General features: G+C 35.7%; 1 protein-coding gene across 4 annotated transcripts; it reads right to left on the bottom strand.

Annotated features, from left to right (window-relative positions):
- Positions 1-9404: 9404 nt before the first annotated feature.
- LOC140667713 (endochitinase-like) lies at positions 9405-18248 on the bottom strand. 4 transcript variants are annotated; one of them, XM_072895882.1, is made up of 10 exons: positions 18221-18248; positions 13374-13454; positions 12441-12770; positions 12014-12236; positions 11752-11875; positions 11352-11549; positions 11193-11274; positions 10399-10610; positions 10083-10280; positions 9405-9804 (listed from the first exon to the last, which is right to left on the bottom strand). In XM_072895882.1, exons 2-10 carry the CDS (start codon positions 13444-13446, stop codon positions 9679-9681), a joined length of 1566 nt encoding a protein of 521 aa, XP_072751983.1. In that variant the 5' UTR covers positions 13447-13454; positions 18221-18248; the 3' UTR covers positions 9405-9678. The 4 variants fall into 4 exon arrangements, with proteins under 4 accessions (XP_072751983.1, XP_072751988.1, XP_072751989.1 ...); XM_072895887.1 differs by lacking the exon at positions 18221-18248 and adding an exon at positions 13666-13770; XM_072895888.1 differs by lacking the exon at positions 18221-18248 and adding an exon at positions 13666-13750 and having other exon boundaries at positions 13374-13465.
- Between the last annotated feature and the right edge of the window lie 2908 nt (positions 18249-21156).

Raw genomic sequence — 21156 nt, forward strand, 5'->3', positions numbered from 1 at the left:
TAAGAGAGATTTATAACAAAGATTATAAAAATGATAATAACAACCATAGTAATATTGTAAATGACTATAATTGCAATAAATGAATAAAAATAATAAACTATTATTTCATAGCACTTTTAATCATATACATTGCAAGAATCGCAAATAACTGCATGCATTTCAAATTGTGTGGACAAGAAAAGAATGGTTAAAAAAAATTCCACGGTTCGATACCCTACTTTTTATTCGATGCGATATTTTTATTTAAATGTGTCGTCGCCGCGAGAACGATTAATCAACCCTTTAATCACTGGGTTCTGCCGGTGCGAAGCGTAACCTGGTACCACCCTGGGTTAGGCGCATAATACACGCATAGTCTACGCTCTCGCGGGACGCCCGGCTCGGGTTGCCAAACGCGCATACGGTCCGACATTAATCAACCGCCCACCGAAAATAAAAAAAAAAGAATCCATAACTCATCAACTATTTAGACCATCCCGCTATATCCCGCCGTTCGATCTCGCGCGTACCGACAAGCTCGTAAATGCGAGAAAAGGCCATCGCTGAAAAAAAGCAAGGATTAAAAATTAATATTGCAATTTCCTGCCGCCACGGTGTCTCCAGTGTTCTTTGGGAAAACTGCGACGGTAAGAAGAAACAAGAAGGACGGGCACATTCGCGACGGCGGCGTTAGAAAGCGGATGTAAAGTATAAAAAATAATGCGCGCGTAAAAAGGCTACGCCCGCTTTCAGGGTGGAAAAGGGTGTACGGGCATCGCGCATGTACACCAGCGAAGTTCATGGTTTAAGTAAAGGGATATGAATAATAGAAAGAAAGAGAGAGAGAGAGAGAGAGAGAAGATGAAGAAAAAGCAATGTAAGGCGGAGCGAGATCAAACGAGAAGCCATTAACAGACTCTACAAAATGTAGAAAAGAAAGTGTCCGAGAATTCGAGGTGTGTCATGGGACGTCGCATATCCTGTAAAGCTTTCCCATTCGTCCGTTAGCCCTTAGACTTTTAGATCACGAGGCCCTTCCAGTTTTCGGAATTGCGATTGTCGCAGTTTCTTTACGGAAGCGTCTTTGTTTTGTGTAAAATGAACGATATTTAAATTTTTTTAAGATATTTATTCATTTTATTTTAGCATTTAAATAGTAAAAAAATTAATTTAAGAATATATGTAACTGTAAGCAATCTTTTTTCGAGTTGTTGCATTTTATACGATTATATGTTATATTTATTTTATAGGTTTTGACAATTTTTTTATACCCGCCTGTTTATTGCTGCATCTGTCACGAATAAAACAAAATAACTTATTTTTATCTTTATACTCGATACCCTTAATTCATTTATTATTGCTTTCCATATCTACGACTACTTTTAAAATGCTCAGAATTTTGAGGGATCCACGGTAACTCGAATCTCACAAATTGGAATCTAAAGTCAACTGGGGTGGAAACGTGGGATACGCAATTACAGACTACATCGGATCGAAATGCTATTTGTGATTAGTTCTCATCCTGTAAATGGAAAATTTGACGTGTAGAGAATCAAACTTTTTTTCGCGCAAACTCATAACACACGCGTTCACTTAAAAAAAATTGTTTCCACTCTTTCAATTAAAAAGCAAAAAAAGAGATCAACAGTTTGTTTCAGAAAATAATTCTATCAAAAAATTAATCTTTACAGCTCCTGTAAAATATGTTAATATCTCTAAAATTCTTATAAATATGTATACACAACATATAAAATTATTGTAGGAATCATCTGCAAACACGAATCGTCAAACTCTTTCCTAGAGTGGAGACCGAAGTACAAGGAGCGATACGAGGCGAAAGGATTCACGTCCCTTTTATCCACGGACCCACGGATCTGTGCCACCGGAGGGGTTGAAAAAAAATGGGTTGAGTGATGGTGGGTGAGTCACTACTATCGGCTGGGGTGATAGCGCCTAGGGTGGGTGCAGACTTTTTATCTACAGGGATTTGCAGAGCGAGCCTAGGTCCGGTTGCACCCTCGTATCTAACCCTAGCCGGCAATACGACGATCGACCCATAAGGAAAGAGAAAAAGAGATAGAAAGAATAGCGGAAATTATTCATGAGATGCGCGCATGAGGAGGTGCACGAATATTAAGGCGAGATCGGTTTGCGATGAATTCGTGAAAGATTAAATCGAGAAATTTGTTCCGAATAGAATAACCGCATTTCTTGTATATATGATATCTCAAAATACAAAATTCTTACGTTCTCACTGTAATTTTTTATTTTAATCTAGGTGTCGTAATTGAAACGTAAAATGATTACATCACTTTGCTAATGCATTAAAAATCGATATAAAAATTACATAATATAAACGGTAGAAATATAGAACTCCCATCGCCAACACTGGAAACTGTTCCATAAGAACGAGCTGTCAATTCGCATAAGTTACGTGTGAATACACCAAATTTAAACATGAAAATTGAAACGGGATTAAGACTAAGTGCGACGAAAGAAAATTATCCTACTTGGAAGAGAGAAGGCTGTTGAAGGCATTTTTCGCGCTAAAGTTGCCATCGGCGAAATTATCAAAACGAGAATCCTGCCCGTAATCGCGGAAGAGGGTTGGAAATAAAGAGAATCAGAAGAATAGCATCGTAAGGTCTGGCCGCAGCCACTCGCTGACCCAGCACGGCCGCCGCGTGTTCGCTCCCGCGAAGAGAGAACGGCTTCCTCTTTGGCCGGGCCAATTGCCAGAAGGAATAAAATTTGGATAAGTAACGAGCCGCCAGCGCGGTGGCAGTGCCGTTTAACATTTCGTAATCAGGGCGCGCGTCTCTCGTCGCGAGAAACGGAGGATACGGGTAGGAAGATACGGGACCCGGTCTTTCTCGTACTATTTTCTCGGAACTCCGTTCTCAGCATAAAAGAGAGAGAGAAAAGAAGAAAGGAAGAAAGAAGCGCATCCCTCTCTCTCCCCTTCACTTCCACGATATTTCTCATTCGCCACCCTACACCTCGCACGGCCAGGGCCGTTAACGTCAACGGTGAAGCCCCGCGCTCGCCTCGCAAAGTAATTTCGCTTAAAAACGTAATTAGTGTGCGTCGAGATGGGGTTGAGGAAAAAAAAATCGTTAGGGGTAGCCGAGTTTTTTTTTTCATGGCCTGGGGTGCGGACCGGGATGCGGGTCGGGGTGCGGCAGCGCGTTGCGCGAGGGTGCCCTCCGGTATGAAGTAAGACTGCCTGCTCGCTCTCGCTTAGGGTTCCACCCTCGACCCCGCGCTCCACTTCGTCGGCATGGATCTCTCTTCTTTCACTCTCTCTTTCTACCTTCTCTTTTTCTCCTGATCAAATCTTCGGGGTGGACTTCTCGAGTGGAACGCCGCGCGGAGTAATTCGGTCGTGGGCCGTATCGAGCTGCGTCTCTTCGCTGTGCTGTAAGAAAGTTGAAAGGATAAAGGATAAAGAGGGTGGAGAGGTGACACGGCAGAGTCGCCCGGAATCGGAAAGTATAGATTGATAGCCGAAGAGAAGAAAGAAAAGCAAAGAGAAGACGAGATGGACGGATTCTTCAATTCAAAATGACCATCGTTACTCTTTATCTCGAAGGCTCGCGAGTTTTATTTCACGCGTTTAAAAAACGCAGAATGATTTGTATGAAATGATCCTGCAGCTGAAATTTACTTTATTATAAGTAGACACATATGGTACTAAAAGGGGCATTTTTCATCTTGTCACACAGATATCTTATATCTGTTTTTTCTCTTTCTTTTACAAGCTGTTAATGTGTAAACTGACAGAAAATTAATTAATCAATCAATTTCAAAATTTAATTTTGTTATCGATTATTCATTTTTGTTATTTTCCAAATTAAAAGATTGTAATTTTTTTCTTTAAAAATATATACTTAATTAATATCTTTCCTTTAATATTTGTTTATTACAAATATTCTATTAAATATATTTTTGAAGAATTTTTCAAAATAAAATTAAGAATGTTATCATATGCAACTTTGAGCTTTTATATGTGGTTTACAAGTATATATTTATTGTGACTTTTCTAACGGTATTAGCAATCTATGGACGGAGGTACGCGAGTCATGTAAAGTACGCGGCGCGATCTTGCGTCTCACGTGATTGAATGAATCAGCTGTTCGTCGCGGTTCATGTGGCTAAGCGAATCGTATGTTATCATGAGTATAATACTATCGTGAATATAGTATTGACCTATTCTACTTTATTTTCTACATATACAAAAAACAAGTTAAAGTTAAAATTATTAATTTTTTTTAACAGTGTGCTAATAAATCTACGATTTAAATTACTGCATAAAATCGAATTAAAAATAGCTAGATATAGATGTAATATTCTCTTACGAGATCTGCTACAGCAAACTGACATAGAAAATTCATTTATGGCATATTTAAAACTCTTAAAACTCTATTCTTATCGGTTCTTTTTTATCTCGGATTCAAGGCTCAATAACTAGTCGAAAAAAGTGTTAAATGTGATTACAAGACTAAAAATATATTGTCTATTTATATATCTACATTAATAATTCTACGTAAGCGTAATTTTTTTGCGATTACGAAACTCGAGAAGCAATTCAGAAGCTATGATCTTCATGTTATTAATAACAAGACGCTTCATGTATGATCATGCGTATAAATGATATTTCAGAAATATATAAAATTCACGCGTGGGTGTGTGCACACAGATACCCTTTAACATTCTTCTTACAAAACGCCCCAAGCATTACGCAGTCGTGTCAGCCCCCGTGACACCCTCTCTCGATCGAGTGCAGATCGATTTGACACAAAAAGCTCGATTCACCGCGAAACCCCCCCCTCCTCCTGCCTATACCTCTTGAAAGCTACTCCGCAATCATTTTCATGACGTATTATCGTTCCCATGACGCGTGTCGATGATACTAATCTAGCGCGTTCGTCGTAAATCTCGCAATATATGTGTACATCCGTTGAACCGACGATTTCTACCAGACACTTTTTCTTTTCTTGTCTACGAACGAATTCAATTATCGCGATGGTGCGCGCGTCCGTCGGCGTTGTTAGAAGTTCATTATACTTTATGCGTCACCTGCCTCCCTCTTTATCTCTTTTCACGGGAGCATACGGAATGGAAGACGCGGTATATAACAAAAGAAAATAAATTTTCGGTAAAAGCAAAGTGCTACGGGCTCCGACATAAACACCCCGTCGAGCGTGTAACACCTGAGGCCAGGACTTATGCGCTTGTCTGCATTAGAGAGAGAGAGAAAGATAGATAGATACATAGATTGAGAGAACACACCCTTAGTTTTTTAATATCGGATTTGGGTACGCGCTCGCATTTTTTTATTATTTACGTCTAAAATGTAATTCAAAAGCAGGTTGATATTAAAAATATTATCAGTATAAGTTCAATATTTAATAAGATTTAAAAAATGTCACTTAATAAAAAAATCAATAATACAAAAAATTTATTTTTTTATTTTATATTACCTTCAATTACATTCTTCTTATTATTATATAAATCTGCTTTTTTCAGTTATCGGAAGTTTCAAAAAATGTATCAATATAATAAAAACGCAAGAACTAATTACAAAGGTTTACAAAGAAATAAATCTCGAAACAGAATGAGCCTTTAAACTCATTTGTGCTCTTCGTCTTAAGTCTTGCTATTAGTTCGCGGTGTCGAAAGCCACTCAGCAAAAGAAAAAAAAAAATATATATATATATATATGATGAAAAAGGAAGAAGTGACGGACAAAGAGGAAGAGAAAAGGAGCAAAGAGAAACGAGCTGATTTGAAACAGGCACGATGTTTAATTCAACGAAACCAAAGACACGCCTCGCCAACTACGGGGTGAGCGTTGCCATCGACCTCGAGGAAAACCCCGATGGAGCTCTGCGCGCGTTATTCCTTTCGCCTTCTCTTAAATCCCTTCAGTAATTGCTTCTCTCTTACGACCTGCGGCCCGAGTTTGTGCGCTTTTAGAGTAGTCGTATTGGTGAATGGCCGGTCACACCAGTGGTGAACGGCTAGATAAAACGCTAATCAGAAATTTGTGCGCTCTCAAGAGCGAGTTGCCAAGAACAGTGCCATCATATCCAGTATTATTCGAATAAATCTCTCCTTGTGCATTGTTCGTATTGCGAATTATCTAAGACGATAAATCGCAAAAGCCGACTTAATTTTCAGATATCGTAGCTCAATCTACCAAGAGAAACTACATTTTCTTCCATACACTCAAATACAGTCTCGTTTCATTCTTACTTTATTTACGAAGATGTTCGATACAACATTATTATTCTTGCAGACGAGACAATATCCCAGACTGTGGTAAAAGGTAAATTGCATAAACAATCTGATAGCGATTCGAGAGACTGCGAATAAATTCGCGAAACACGCCATCGCTACGACAGGCCTGCCATTTTGTCTCGGATGCAGCAATTACCGAGATTGCATTGCGACGCTCGGTTTGCAGTGCGCATGTCCTCGAGGGTAAAAGGGTTAAAGGGCTTCCCCTCCCTTATACCGGCGGGCAGGTCTCCGTGTTGGCTCTCAAATGCGCATCCACTTCCCACGCGCGTAATTCACGCACCCATACACGATACCGCACGCGAACTTGAGGGGAAAAGCGCGTTACGCGGATTCTCGACCGCGGCATCGCGTCGGCACACGCATTTTTCATTAAGCCCACCTCATCTCTCCCCTCGCGTTTTTGCCGAGCAAGCTCACCCAGCGCGACGCGTATCCACCCTCGGGCGCGCAACCCTTTTTTTTTTCTATCGTCATCGAGCGATAAAAAGCGATCCGGGTGGCGAGGGGTCGGTCGCGTGCGCGACTGTTTTTCGTCGTGGCGAGACGTAACAAAACAAGCTCGTGGAACAAGCGTAAGAAAAAGTTCACGGAGAGCCGAGACAATGACGTCGGGGCAGCTGGTTAAATGCGGAAGGGTTGCCGATTAGCATAAAAGGGACACGATTACACGGACGCGCGCGGGGCAGAATCGGATCATGCCGGGTTGGGCTGGCTCGGCGAAACGATAGGCGTTTTTGCTCGCTGAAATTACGTCTATGCGGCAGCAAGCGGCTTGCGGCTCCTGCACAATGTGTCATACGAATAAAAATAAGGCAGGCATTCTTGTAGCTTAAACAGGCAGGGGCAGAGGCATTTGTTTTAAAGTAAAGGCACGAAACAAAAATATATTCTGCGTTTTATGCGAATAATCGTTTGCTTTTATTACGAAGTAATTGCCTGATATATTTGTTTGAAAACAAAATTGCTCGCAGAGGAGATATTGGTAATTTAGCTAATAAGTAATTCAACTCTAGAATTACAATACATAATTCTTAGATCATTTTTTTAATATTTTTTCATAATTTTTTTTGTAAACTATTATTTTCATACATAAAAAACAAATGCTTTAGATATTTTTACTAATCTCTTCAAAAGCGATTTTTTTTAAAAATGCACTCGTTATTAATATGATAAAATTATTAATATTATATGATATACATTTTTATATAGATATTTGAAAAGAACGCACAACCACAGCAAAATCATAAATGTGAATCTATATAGAAGCTGCAAAACAATCATATATTTAAGCAGTTCGCCGATAATCGATATACTTGTTGATAAAATAGACTCATTGCTACAATAGTTAAAATTATTTACTAGAAAAATAAAACTAAAAAAAGAAAAGTTCTCTAAAAAGATAAATCAAATTAGGAGGATATGTATGTGTGTGTACGGCGCCGGGTGTGCATGCATCGAAAATAGTGAAGAGGGTAACCGAAAAATTGTCGATAGAGTTATAAAAGTAGGTTCTGTGACCTCTTTCGGCGCCCCTGATGCCCCCTCCCTCCTCGTACCCCAGGTCGCAAAAAGCGGACGCTAGGTCGCCAGCCCCGAGGCACGAACAACAATACATTATTTATACGTCGTCCGGATGACATTGTATCGGCACGCGCGCGTCTCTTTTGATATGACAGTTTAATTAATTTTAACGCATCAAGCATCAAGATAAAATTACCATAAGCATCAACAATTTAAAAATAAAATTCTAATAGTTACGTGTGCAACTGCTATATCTTCAAACACAAATTTTCCATGTTCTTTACGATCTAATATATTTTCTCTCTCTCTCTCTCTTCATTAAAATATATAATATATAATATATTTTTAAATTTATTGTGTGTCAATCATACCTTGAATAAATTTTTTATGATTTTTACATGAGAATATAACAAGTTGTTTCCGTGGATTTTTTCCTTGGGGAAAAATTCATGGAAACGACTGTTGTAAGAAAATCGCGGAAACCGAATTATAGTCTACAGGGTGCTATTTTAATTTTCGAAAACCGTTACGTCACTCACCCTCCGACACATGAGACGCGTCATCGATTCGTTTGCACATTCGACTTTTTTCACTTTTTTTTTTTGTCTTCGTTTTCGCCGCATTATTCGATCGAAAAAACGCGATGATTGTCGTGGAATGAGAAGAAACTGCCTTATGCAGAACAAGAGAAGAGGAGGAAAAGAAACGTGGGCTTTGCCGGTGTGCATTCTTGCAAATACCGCGGTAACTGGAGAAAGAAACGTGCTCGTTAAATTATAACAGCTACCAAGTTCCGCTTCCGGATAAAAGCGACATAACACAAAATGTGGAAGAAGGAGGGAGTGGACAGGATTTAGGGGTTGAAAAAAGAGGAAAGAGAGAGAGAGAGAGAGAGAGAGATCACGCGGCAGAGGGTGGCTCTATATGCATACGAGAACATTCAGGTGTCAATCAAGGTTCGGGATCTTTGGATTCTGGGGTGTCGAACACGGAACACGATTTTTCCGCTAAAAATTTACGTATTCATTCACGTGCGAGGATCACGCGAATGGAGAACGTTGGTAGACAGGGGCAGATTACGAGCGGAAAGTCTGTTTGCTTTTTCACCACTCTTGACTTCATATTCGAGAGCGTATTTTTTGCGCCAACCGTCACGCATTGTTAACGTCAACGCACATTTTTTTCACACGTTACCATCAGTAACGGCGGAAACGAGTCCGTATCGCGATACGCGAAAAATTTGATAGTTCTTCGATTCTAAACAAACGAATCTGCGAACTGATGATTATTTGTTAAGAAATTCTTAAATTTTTTTTTATTTACACACATAAATTTTGTCATTCATATAAATAAAAATGTGTATTATTTTTTATATACTATATAATAAATACTTCGTTCTAGAAATCTTTATTTATAAAATACAAACATTTAATATAAATAGTATTTTTTTTAGAAATACATCATATTTTGTAATAAATAATCTTTATTAATCAATAACTTTTCTAATAAATCTCGAGCTACTATTATTTCTCAACTGATTCAATTATTAAAAATAATAATAATTAAAACTTTTCATAACAAGTCTTTTCCTCTTCTTAAGTTTTTATTTTATTAAATAAATTTTGCACTATGAAGAAACATAAAGGATGGGAAGTTGTATTTAAGAAAGTTTCCAGACTTTGATAAACTGCATATGATTTATCATGGTTTGCAAAGTGATACATTTGATTTCACATTGCACGCGCTCAACACAACAACAAATAATAATATAATGATGTTTGTATGAAATTATTGCTATAAGCTTTCTATATGAAAAGATTTGTGAATTGATGAAATGATGATTGAAATCAGTAGATTCCAAATCGTGGTGGATCAAACATTTCTGCATTCTTCACGATCAGCATTGGCTGGCCAGTCGCAAATGTGTTTGGAACTATGGAAGATCAAGCCAGGCGCACATCGTATCTTAATCGGCTTGCCGTGATTGCAAATGTAATACTGTAAAAAAATATGCACAATCATCAACAAGAGATTTATTCTGTAATTCGTCGGATGCAAAATTATAGTTGCAGCTTCACATTACGAGGATTCTTAAACTATTTTAAGAAATTCCTTTGCAGATATCTTAATATCTGATAGAATTTAGATATCGAGAATTCGTGAACACACATAATCGTATATTCACTTAAATAATAATTAGATATTAAAATATCTTTTAAATATCGTATATTTAAATATTATATTAAAATATTGATTTGAATGTATTATGAACATACCGTTGCACAATCTTTGCTGGGAATAAACTTCTGGTCATTACAGGCAACTTCGTCATCATCGACTGGCTTCGAAGTAGGCGTCAAGGTAGGACGAGGCGCTTCGGTAGTCCATTCGGGTTTCTTGGTGGGTTCGGTTGATGGTTTTGGTTTATTCTCATCCGTGGAGGCTGGAGTACTAGGTGGCCTGTCCCATTCGGGCTAAAAACAAAATGCAATTATTATTAGGTTAGTGTAGAGATTGTTGCTTTTGTAACTGCAATATTCTTTATATTACATGATATTTGAATATATTTTATCGATTATATTATTGTCTTACCCTGGGCGTTGTTTTGTAATCCTTAGGTGTTACTGTATAGTCCTTTAAGCCGTCGTAAATTGTAGTCATAAGAGGATTCACAGGACCGCAAAGTCCTCTGAAATCGTCCATATCGACAGCCCAGACCATGGCACCTAGATATTTTTTCTCCTTGAGGAAGTTCATCTTGTGAACAATACTGTCAGCATCCTCGTAACCGACCCATTGAGTATCTGCAAATAATAAATTATCGATAACTTAACTATACCTTATACATACATACATATGTATGTATAGTATCTGCTACATACATGCCTTATACACACGTTAAATATGCTATATATATATATATATATATATAGCATATCTACAATTACATAATTTTGACAAAAAAAATATAAGAATTTTAATACAGAATAACTAGCAACAAAAGCAGCAATAAATTAAGATCGATTAGTGGTGAATAAATGATATATCTATATTAATGTTTATAAAAAACAAAATATTTTTTTTAAATTTTTAAAAAATAAAGACAAAATATCTCTGATTTTTTTAATTTCTCTTAACATATATACATATATCTTTAATCGAATCATATAATATCTCTGAAAGGTAAGATGTGACGAAAATAATATTTTCATTTATTGAAGAAATTGAATTATTGAATAATATTTTCTCGGTCATTTACCCTGGTACGTTCACTCTGTAATAATTACGAATTAATTTCCTATCCTATATTTATCAAGATTTTCAGAGAAATCGCGAGTCATTCCGCACAATTTTATACTTTTTACATCTGTAACAATTAAACTTACCTTTGTACATATAAGGTACTTTGCCTATATCGTCATATTCCTTTGTCCACCCATTGTTGGGTTTTTGAAGTTCCATACAGATCTATAAGTTTAATAAATTTTAACATGGTCGGTGAGCTTTGTTCAATTTGCTTATTCCTTCGGGGATCGATCACTTACTTCGTAATAAGCCAAGAATCCTTTAGCTGCGGTATATTTGCCAGGCGCGCCGCCACCGGCTTCTTTGTTAATATAAGTTCCAGGTTTTTTATTATTATTGCCTTGACTGAGAGTAAAAGTACGTCCGTATAACGGGATTCCTACGACGAGCTTATTGGCAGGGCATCCTTTGTCTTCCCAGAGTTGAAGACCATCGTGCTAAAATAATTGCATACAGATCAATAAACATTATTGATATATTGTACTTTATTATTACTGATAAATTGAAAATTCTAAATCAACTACATTAATTCTATCGTTCTTTTAGCACGATAATGTATAATCTCTTGCGTAGTGGATTATATATGTCGTATAAAATTAGTATGTACTTTCATCGATGAGGAAAATGTGGGAAACATACCACGTTTAGTTTCTCGTAGGCGTACTGATCGTGGGGTCTCCTGTAAAGCGGGCTGTGAACGTCGGCAAATCCGCCCCAGTTGCCACGAAGATCATACGACATGACGTGGATGGCATCGATAAGTCTGCAATTATTAAATACTTAATCAGAAAAAATTATATTAAAAAACAAAAGCTGTTTGGGTATTGTTTTTACAATTATTGTATATATTTTACTCTTTAAGTGTATTGAAAACATTATTCTACAACGAGAGGCAACTTACTCGCATAATTCTGGCACGTGATATCCCTCGTTGAGACGGAACGTGGCCATCGGCACTGCCATAGTGATCTCCCAGCCTTTTCCTGCTTTGTTGAACGCCGTCCTCAGCTCCTCGACGAAGTAGAAGAAGTTGTTCTTGTCGCTAAAAGTGCCGCCTCTATCGGTAGCTGCCGGATATTCCCAATCAAGATCGAAGCCATCGAAGCCGTACTGATTCAGAAAAGCTGCAAACAAAATCAGAAATTTAATTTCTTTTTATTTAAACTAACGAGAGAGAACGATGAGACAAATCTGTGTACTCTTCTAGGAGAAACCGCGAGATAAATCTCAAATTTCTCAATATATATCATATTTCAAGCGTTTCATTAATCTTTTTATATCATGAATTCTATAAATGAAGCACGTTTTTTTGCGCAAGTTATATTTACCGACGATACTCCTGATGAGCGAGTCACGCCTGGCTTTTATGCGAACCATTTGACTATACTTTCTGCCACCCTCGGCCCAACCACCGATGGCGACCTGAGTCTTTAGATGCGGGTATTTTTCTTTCAGAGCGACGAACTTATTAAAACCGCCTTTCTCAACGTCCAGCTCTTCCTCGAGAATAAGCCTTTCCCAGGTGACGTTGCTCACACCGATGAAGGAGTAGATAATGTGCGTACACATATTAGCGGGGATGTCATCGATACCATAACTGCCTATATCCGGACGATAGATAGCCCAATTGCTAAAATAACACACCAGTCTTGGTTTTTCTGAAATATCAATACAGCATTTAAAATCGAAATTATTAGGATCATTATTAGTATGCATAATGAATAAACCTTGATCTGTCTTCGCTATTAATTTGTGATATAAGTTTTATCAACTTTGTCATATAAAAAAATCACAACAGTAAAGTACATATATAGCGTAACTCTAAGATCAAAGAAATTTAGGAATTCATACACATACACACAAGTGGTATTAGCGTAACATTTTAATGATAATGCGAATTGATCTTTTGTGCGTCATCTTTATCTTATCATATTATAGTACAAGAAAAAACTGTATAAGCTTATATATGTATAATAAAACAATTTAAAAACTTGAATTAAAGAACGACTAATGAACAAAATAGCAAATGATTGTGCAAATGCATGTATTAAATAAAATAATTATAATATAAAATTAAAATCGTATAGCACGCTGCACGAAAAAGACTCAGAAGTATGTGATTAAAACGTCTAGTTTTAATTTTGTTATAATTATTTTATTTACTATATGCATTCGCACATCTACTGTTTTCCTCATTTTATTGATCATTCTTTAACTCAAGTTCTAAATTACTTTATCTTATCATTGGAAGTAGGACTCACCGGTTACTCCGTACGCTAAGAGCACCAAGAATACAGGAAGGGAAAACAACAGTTTTCCCATTGAAGATGTCATTTTGAAATCTGCAATAAATCTGTAAATTAGATTTAAAAAAAACACAAAGGGCAGTTAAATAATGCATTTTGTGAGGTAATCAAGTAAAATTTCTAAAATTACACTCTACTGAATTCTCTTAACTTTCGCTGAAAACACTTTTTTCATTAAAAAAGTTTAATATAATATTATCTTAATATTGATAAGGATAGATAAATATATGCACAACTGTTTTATTACAATAAAATGAAGGAAACTCGGTTCTCTATACACAAAAATATGCTTTAAAGTTATAAGTCGCGTATTCTATAAACTTCATGCGATTTGCTCAACACTCAAGACGTTTCTGCATCGCGGCCGGTTATCGAAGCGCTTCATCGAGTCTTTGCGGAAACTCCTTGGAGCGTAAAGCGATCGATTTATCGAGGCGTCGTCGTCCCCAAGGGGAATGATCTACTACGACCGGTTCTCTGATGACACCATTGACACCATCGTGAAATCTTGGCGCGACGTGTACCGTGATGATGACGCTCGGCTCATTCGTGCATAAAACGCGCAACTAAAAAATGTATTTGTGTGCCTATTTGCATTTCCGCTAGACTCAGTTTCTCGTGTTGTTGATCTAATGCAATCTCTAGCCGTAGAAATATCTCGTGAATACATTAAAACGCAACTTTTTTGATCATTAAGTCAAGAATTTTGTTATATATCTAAATTATAATATCATGTTATTAATATGGCTTACATAGAATTGATTTACTTATGATATAAAATAGAACTCTTCGATAGAGAGATACTTATAAACCTCTGCTGTGACTAAATTAATTTAATAAATCGATCGTACTATATGCGAAATATTCTTTTTTATTACAAATATATATTTTTGCAATCGTGAAAGCTATTACGACGAGCATATTATAATCGCTGCTTTATAAATAATGGATAAAGATTAAACTATTTTTGCACGGAATTATATATATATAATATTCTTCTCTATTTCAGTTATATATATATATATAACTGAAATAAGAACGTATATATATATATATATATATATATATATATATATATATATATATATATATGTATATATATATATGTTCTTCTATCTCAGTTATAACAAATCTATCGATCCTGTCTTTGAAGAGGAATAAGCACGTAACGGTTTCGAAAGTCCCGTAATCAGATTAGTCTATAACATATAGCTATTAATACAAAATTTAAATTAAAAGAGAGTCTATGTAACATATATATTATTAATATAAAATTTAAATTGAAGGAGATGTAAAACTAATCTCCAGGCAATTGAATGTCGATTGATTTCACAATAGTGTGGTTTAATTAGTTAAATGAACTAATTCGTTCATTTAACTAATTTCTACACAATTTTTTGTTCCGTAATTATTTGTAATAAAGTGTTGAAATTCAATAATCAGTATGTAAAATATAAAGGACACTACGCGAATTCCGATGAAGTGCGAGCTGCAATATTCATTCAATCGTATACGATGATTTAAAAATTCCTGCTAATTCAGTCGAGTAGATTCCTTGTAAGATTTCTCGTAATTGAAATTGCAATCATATTCGAAATATTACGATGTTTTCCAGACAGAGGAACCAAATAAAGGATTGCTTCCGGACATTGTTCCGAGAATTTCCTGAATTCGCATTTTCACCTGACATAGGAAACAGAATTACGACCGGCAATATAATGGCATTGTAAAACCTACTCCGGGAAATCCTAGGTCTAAACCCGCGTCAAATTGCGCAATTGCTTGTGACTGTAACTTCCTTCGCAAGAAGCGTAAGTTTCACAGCAACTGTAAGTTTCAGCGAGATTTGCCCGCACGCTTGAAAAGAGAGAATCTTCATTTATAATAATTATATAAAATTTTCCACGACAAAATTATTTTAATCATGAAAAGAAATGCGTTCGACAAAAATGATCAAGAATGCTGATGCTACGAGTTTGTCACTAGTGTGATAGGTAGAATTAACGACCGAGGTCACGGTTGACAAAGGGGAAGACGATGTTTTGAAGTTGTAAAATCTTTCCAAGTTCTTTCCCGTCTCAGTTTTTCCTTCCTTCTCTTTCTCTTTCTCTGGATGGGACCGGCATGGAATAACGATCCGAATTTGGCGATGGGGAAACTGCGCGCGCGGATGGCAAAGCCTCTCGGGAGAAATCAAAGACCGTCCTTCGGATTCTACGACCACCATCGCCGTGTCGAAATAAAGAGGCGCAGTAATGTCGCGATGATAGTTAAAAATAAACGGAAACGCATTGTGCGAGATGCGTCCTCTCTCATTCGTCCGCGAGAGCCAATGGATCCTTGCGCATCGTGCAAATTAAGATGCGCGATGCATCGGTTACCGCGACTCCTGTTCCGCTTGTTACTTTGAATACAAACACCGAGCGAGTCAACAAACGAGTTTCTTCAACATTTGGTTAAGTTGGATACTTTTATATATCGCGCTGCGATATCTTGTTTAACTCTGAAACACTGATTTTGAAACCGCTCTTAAAATGAATCTGAGAATTAGGGCTAATGAAGCCATAAATTTACGTGACTTTTTCGAGTTATTAATTTTTCTGTCGATCTCAATTGATAATTAAGTTATAGTCAATTTACAGTCTTTCAGAAAACTCTATTTAAAATTACATAGGACCAGATATACTTTCACTCAAAAATACTACGAAGGAAGTCTGAACATGTTAGCCTCTATTTTAATCCATTTTTAAATGTAAAAGTATAAATAATTATTTATAAAACATAACAAATTAGTTTTTGCTACGCGTATATTATTTTACATAATTTCGCAATACATACCTAATACATACCTAACACATCTATCATTAATTTATGTACTTGATTACAGTTCACGAAAAAGTTACAGATGTAGAATAAAAAGATGCAAATGATATATCATATTTGAATAATCGTCAAGTAGGTAGATAGATCGAGAAGAGACGTCATTGGGAGTATCCTCGCGTGCTACAATCGCGTTGTTTGCTTTGTCAGAGGCAAGGTAACGGTTTAGGCCGACTGGATGATGTTAATTAACGTTTTGTTATTCGGCATCGATCACGTCGCTCGATAACGGTGAACTCTTACGAGAGAATCGTTTGATAGTTTTTTCTTTTCTTTTTTATTATGGTAATACCACAGACTCTCGTGACTTTACGTGGGCACACCTACGATCTGACCTTCGTCTGTCAAAAAGGAAGCAAAGGAACGGTAATTCTGCCCATGTTATACATACGACAGTTCCAATCAAAATATCTGGAATGTCATTAGATTTGTGAAATAGATAAGAAATATAATAACAGAAATGATATGTCACATCTTTATAGTGATGAGAATCATATTTAATCCCAGAATTTGTGACGAATAGACTTAATGAAATATAAAAATATCAATTTCTGTCTGTTGTCGAGCGATATCAATAATGAATTAGTCCAAGTAAACGATCAAAAAAACGGCTCCTATAAATGACAAAAAAAAAACATGAGATAAAAATTTAACGAGACGCTCTTAAGTTTGGCTCTTCAGTTTCGGCGTAGATGCAACGGGTTGGCCTTCGTTTCGATCTCCACGAAGGACAGAAAGAAAAATAATTAAGAAAACGACGAAGAGAAGTGAACGCTCGGTAAATGTCTCGTGTCAATGATCCCAGTAAGATTCCAGATTCGCCCGTAGGCCCTGATGTGTGTTTGATGGTTTTTACGATATCCTCTGATATCAATAATGAAACCACTATCAACAATGAAATCCGCGGAATTTAATGAAAAGAAATGTCCGAAATGACAAATGCGATAGTAAATCGTTTTCTAATGGCCAACCTATGTAATGTGAATAAAAATATAATCGCGTGTGCGTCCTAAAAAGATGTATCTTTAGGATGCGGAAAAAAGAATCGAAAAATATTTGAACTTAAGATGTTTTTATAAGCACGAATAAAATTGATTGCAACAATTGTGCTTCAAAATTACTGGATATACAACTCTTCTCTCTAAGTGAAATTAAGTAAGAAATTATTAAGAGATCATTAAAATAATAATTTCTCTATTTTCTATATACATAATTATTTTCAATACATAAATATTTAATCGTGCACGTACCTTTGTAATATTTCTAAATATTAATCTCTTTTGTTAATCTTAGAAACTCGTTAACTTTTTCATAAAATTAAGTACTTTGCAATTAATAGTATATCGAAACATAAGTTAAATTTAATTTAATATATAATATGTTGTCACCGATAACCATTCGTTGTCTAAAACACACACACATACACACTACATAACTGCTATTTGTTTATAAAAATCTGTGAAAATCACTATCTAGTCTGTTTTATGAGTATTGCACATAACAAGACCATTATCTGCCTTCAAAGAAGACAGCAACTCACGAGAAATCGAGAAATTAATTGTGGACAATACTTAGAAACATATTTACAGGCATACTTAGAAGCTTAAGGAAAAACCAAGCTAACTACATCTAGTGAGTTTAAATTTCTTCGTCAATTGCGATTGCTTTTTATTGTATTGTAACGTTTTAACAAAGGAAAAATTTTATCGATACATTATAAATGATACGATAATTCACTGATTAATAAACATCTAAGAACGATCGTTACCAATTATTTATTATTTTATTTCGATTAGTTCACAAAACATTTATGTTTAAAGATAAGTGTCAAAGTAATATTTGCTGTGTCAAAGATGTTCCAGAATGCTGGAGTGCCTTGTAGAAAGAGAGTGAGGAGAGAAGAGAGGAGAAGAAACACTCACCTGCGCGACGAACAGATCACCTCGGAAAAAGCGCGGTCGAAGCAGCGAGCTTAAGCTCATATATACCCAAGTGGACCTCATTAGAATTCAGGTGCACGGGCCTCCGCACGATTGGCTGGTTCGTCGACCCCTCTGCCTCCCGACGTCCAGGAGCATCGACGAAGACGAGGGACAATATCGTCTTGCAGGGTGAACGCTCGATCCATCATCGAGGCGGCTTGTCACTTTACGTTTTCTCGCAAATCAACATGAACAAAAGGGAAGAGAGTTTCAATTTTCTAACTACACGAGTGTTTGTCTCCTCTAGAAGAAAGAATATTCGCCGCCTAAATTTATATTAAATCGTCGCATATATAAATTCATCGAGGATTCCGATAGTTTCAGCTTTGCCTATAAATCACATCTTTTGACAATCGATTATTATATTACGCATTAAAATGACATATATATTCTATCATAACTATGCTACATAGAACTTTGCAAAATACTTGGGAAAATTAATTTACTTTATTAATAATATTAATATATTATATAATAATAATATAACTTGCTTTATTAATAATATTTGATACAGTCATCATTTTGAGGAATTTAATTGTAATCAGAAATTAAAAGCGAAGGATTTACACTGGCCTTGGAATGTACCACGTAAATCTGTGAATGGATGTTTGAGAAGAATTGGAGCGCAATATATCACCAGTTCAATAAAATTTATTTTATTTGGCCCGTTATATTGAGATATCGTGCTATCGACATAGATAAACTTCATATTTGACATCCAAGCAGAATTCTGCATTATGATGCACGTTATTTTCTTTTCGATATTTTTGTGATGTATTGATATCTTGATAATTAAACTTTGAATTTAAATTCTATAAATAATCATAATCATTTTAGCAAACAAGGCATTATCGTGTTATTGATGTTAATTTCGATCTTTAAATCCGAAAAATAATCGCAGAGAGTGTTGTTCCATAACCATCTGGCCCGTAATCGAAGTGCCCGTGATACAGCTATTAATATTTATACAAAATGCTTGATTATATAATTATATAATTGAGTTTATAATTAATGCGTGAGCGATTGCAGTTCGATCAATAAACGGGATTATATTTGCCACAATGTGGCGCGAATACGAGCGACCTCGTCTGTAGATTTTGTGCAAAATACTGGTATTATTATTATTACTTATTTTTACAGCATTATTTATATTTTCAAAATATTAAATTAATAAATAACATTAAATCTGATTGTCTCTCGATTAGCATAAAAATTGAAAAGAGATTAATACGAATTAACAATGGAGCAATCTTATGATTATTTTTGCACTTTAAGATCCGAGTTAATTCGAACAAATTACCCAGCTGAGACTGATATTGGTACAAGTGAAGTTTTATTCGACTTTTCAAAATATTTTTCTAAGACTATTATTATCTTGTTATTGGAGCACTTTTGATTTTTGTTATATCATTGATGCGTGATTGATTTGGGAAGACGAGCAATTTAAATATGTTAAAATTTATTATAAAATAATGCATGATAAGTATCAAATAAACTGTTTAGATTACATTTAGAATCTTTGTGGATTCAAATCTTCACTTGCCTTATAAATTATTTAAATGAGCAAGGCTTATATATAAACTTACGTGTTAAAGTTCGCAGCGTCTTAATAAAATCGCAAATCTTGTATTTTTAAACACGAGCAATTTACAAACATTTTTAGACAACTGCGATTTATTTTAATAATTGAGAAATTATTTTTACTACAAATTAATTCTACTAAAAGATTGAAAAGTATAGGAATTTAAAATGTTGCAAATATGTAAGTTGCATACATATAATTTTCTTATTGAGACTTCCTTACAATTAGAGGATTTTTACGGATGTTATATATTAAAGAACATTTGATGCGAGTTGCCAGGAGACTTTATACATAATCGAAAACATTTGGGTGTCAATCACAAATCGAGGTTCTTGGATTTTAGAGTATTTGATTTTTCTGCTAAAAATTTACATCCATTCACGCGAAAATAAATTGCGAAGTGGAGAGCGAGAACAGATCACGGGCAGGAGGAGTCTGTTTGCTTTTTCACTTCTCTTGACTTCATATTCGAATTTTTTTATTTTTTTTTTTTTTGGTCAATCGTCGCGCATTGTTAATATCGATTTGTTTTTTTTTCACATATTGCTGCGAATAACGAACGGAAGAGAGAAAACAAATTGTCACGATGTATGTACATACGATCAAAAAGACATCGCGATTTCATCGATATCAATTTGCGAAAAAAGGATTGGGTTATTTCACATAAAGAAAATATTTTTATAATTATGACAAAAAACATACTGTGTCTAAAATTAAGGTAAAATTAAACACAATTATAATAAGTAGATTAAATATTCAAAGAGGAAATAATTAAGTACATTTGCCGATATTAAAAATTAGACTCAATTAAAAATTAAGTATAATAAATAGAAGCTATCGAGAAAAGTTTCGATAAAAACACTTGGCGATTCTAAAGGAAGGTACTCTACACGAGATGCTTTGTTATACGAGCAGCAGCGATGACACAAATATATAAGCGCGAATGTGATGTGACATCACATTAAACTTTCTCGATTAAGAATGAACGTTTCAGCGGGAGAGTGGATTTAATATCGCTTCGTTTCAGTCCGGAAACATAATTTGTAATCGGGGATAGGAGGGTGTTTTCTCTCGATTATTCCGACGCGAGTTTTCGGGACTGGACATCGTTATTATCGGATAGACGATGTGTATTTTACGGGCAAGTTGGAAAAGCGACTGACGGGTCGACCTGTGTTCGCCTGCCTTGCGGGTTTTCACTGCTTTTGAATATGGGATGAATATCGGGTTCGCGCTTCGCCACGCGAGTCGAGCATTATATCGCCTTTACATTTACGAAGCTGTCACTGTCGGC

The sequence above is a fragment of the Anoplolepis gracilipes genome, chromosome 1 (genome assembly GCF_047496725.1).
Source record: "Anoplolepis gracilipes chromosome 1, ASM4749672v1, whole genome shotgun sequence".
Taxonomy (NCBI): Eukaryota; Metazoa; Arthropoda; class Insecta; order Hymenoptera; family Formicidae; genus Anoplolepis; species Anoplolepis gracilipes.

Coding starts and splice junctions, on each gene's coding strand:
- LOC140667713 (XM_072895882.1), bottom strand. CDS start 13,446: ATGACATCTTCAATGGGAAAACTGTTGTTTTCCCTTCCTGTATTCTTG. Junction 10,281..10,398: donor ATTACAAAACAACGCCCAGG/GTAAGACAATAA, acceptor TTTTGTTTTTAG/CCCGAATGGGACAGGCCACC. Junction 9,805..10,082: donor CCAGCAAAGATTGTGCAACG/GTATGTTCATAA, acceptor ATTTTTTTACAG/TATTACATTTGCAATCACGG.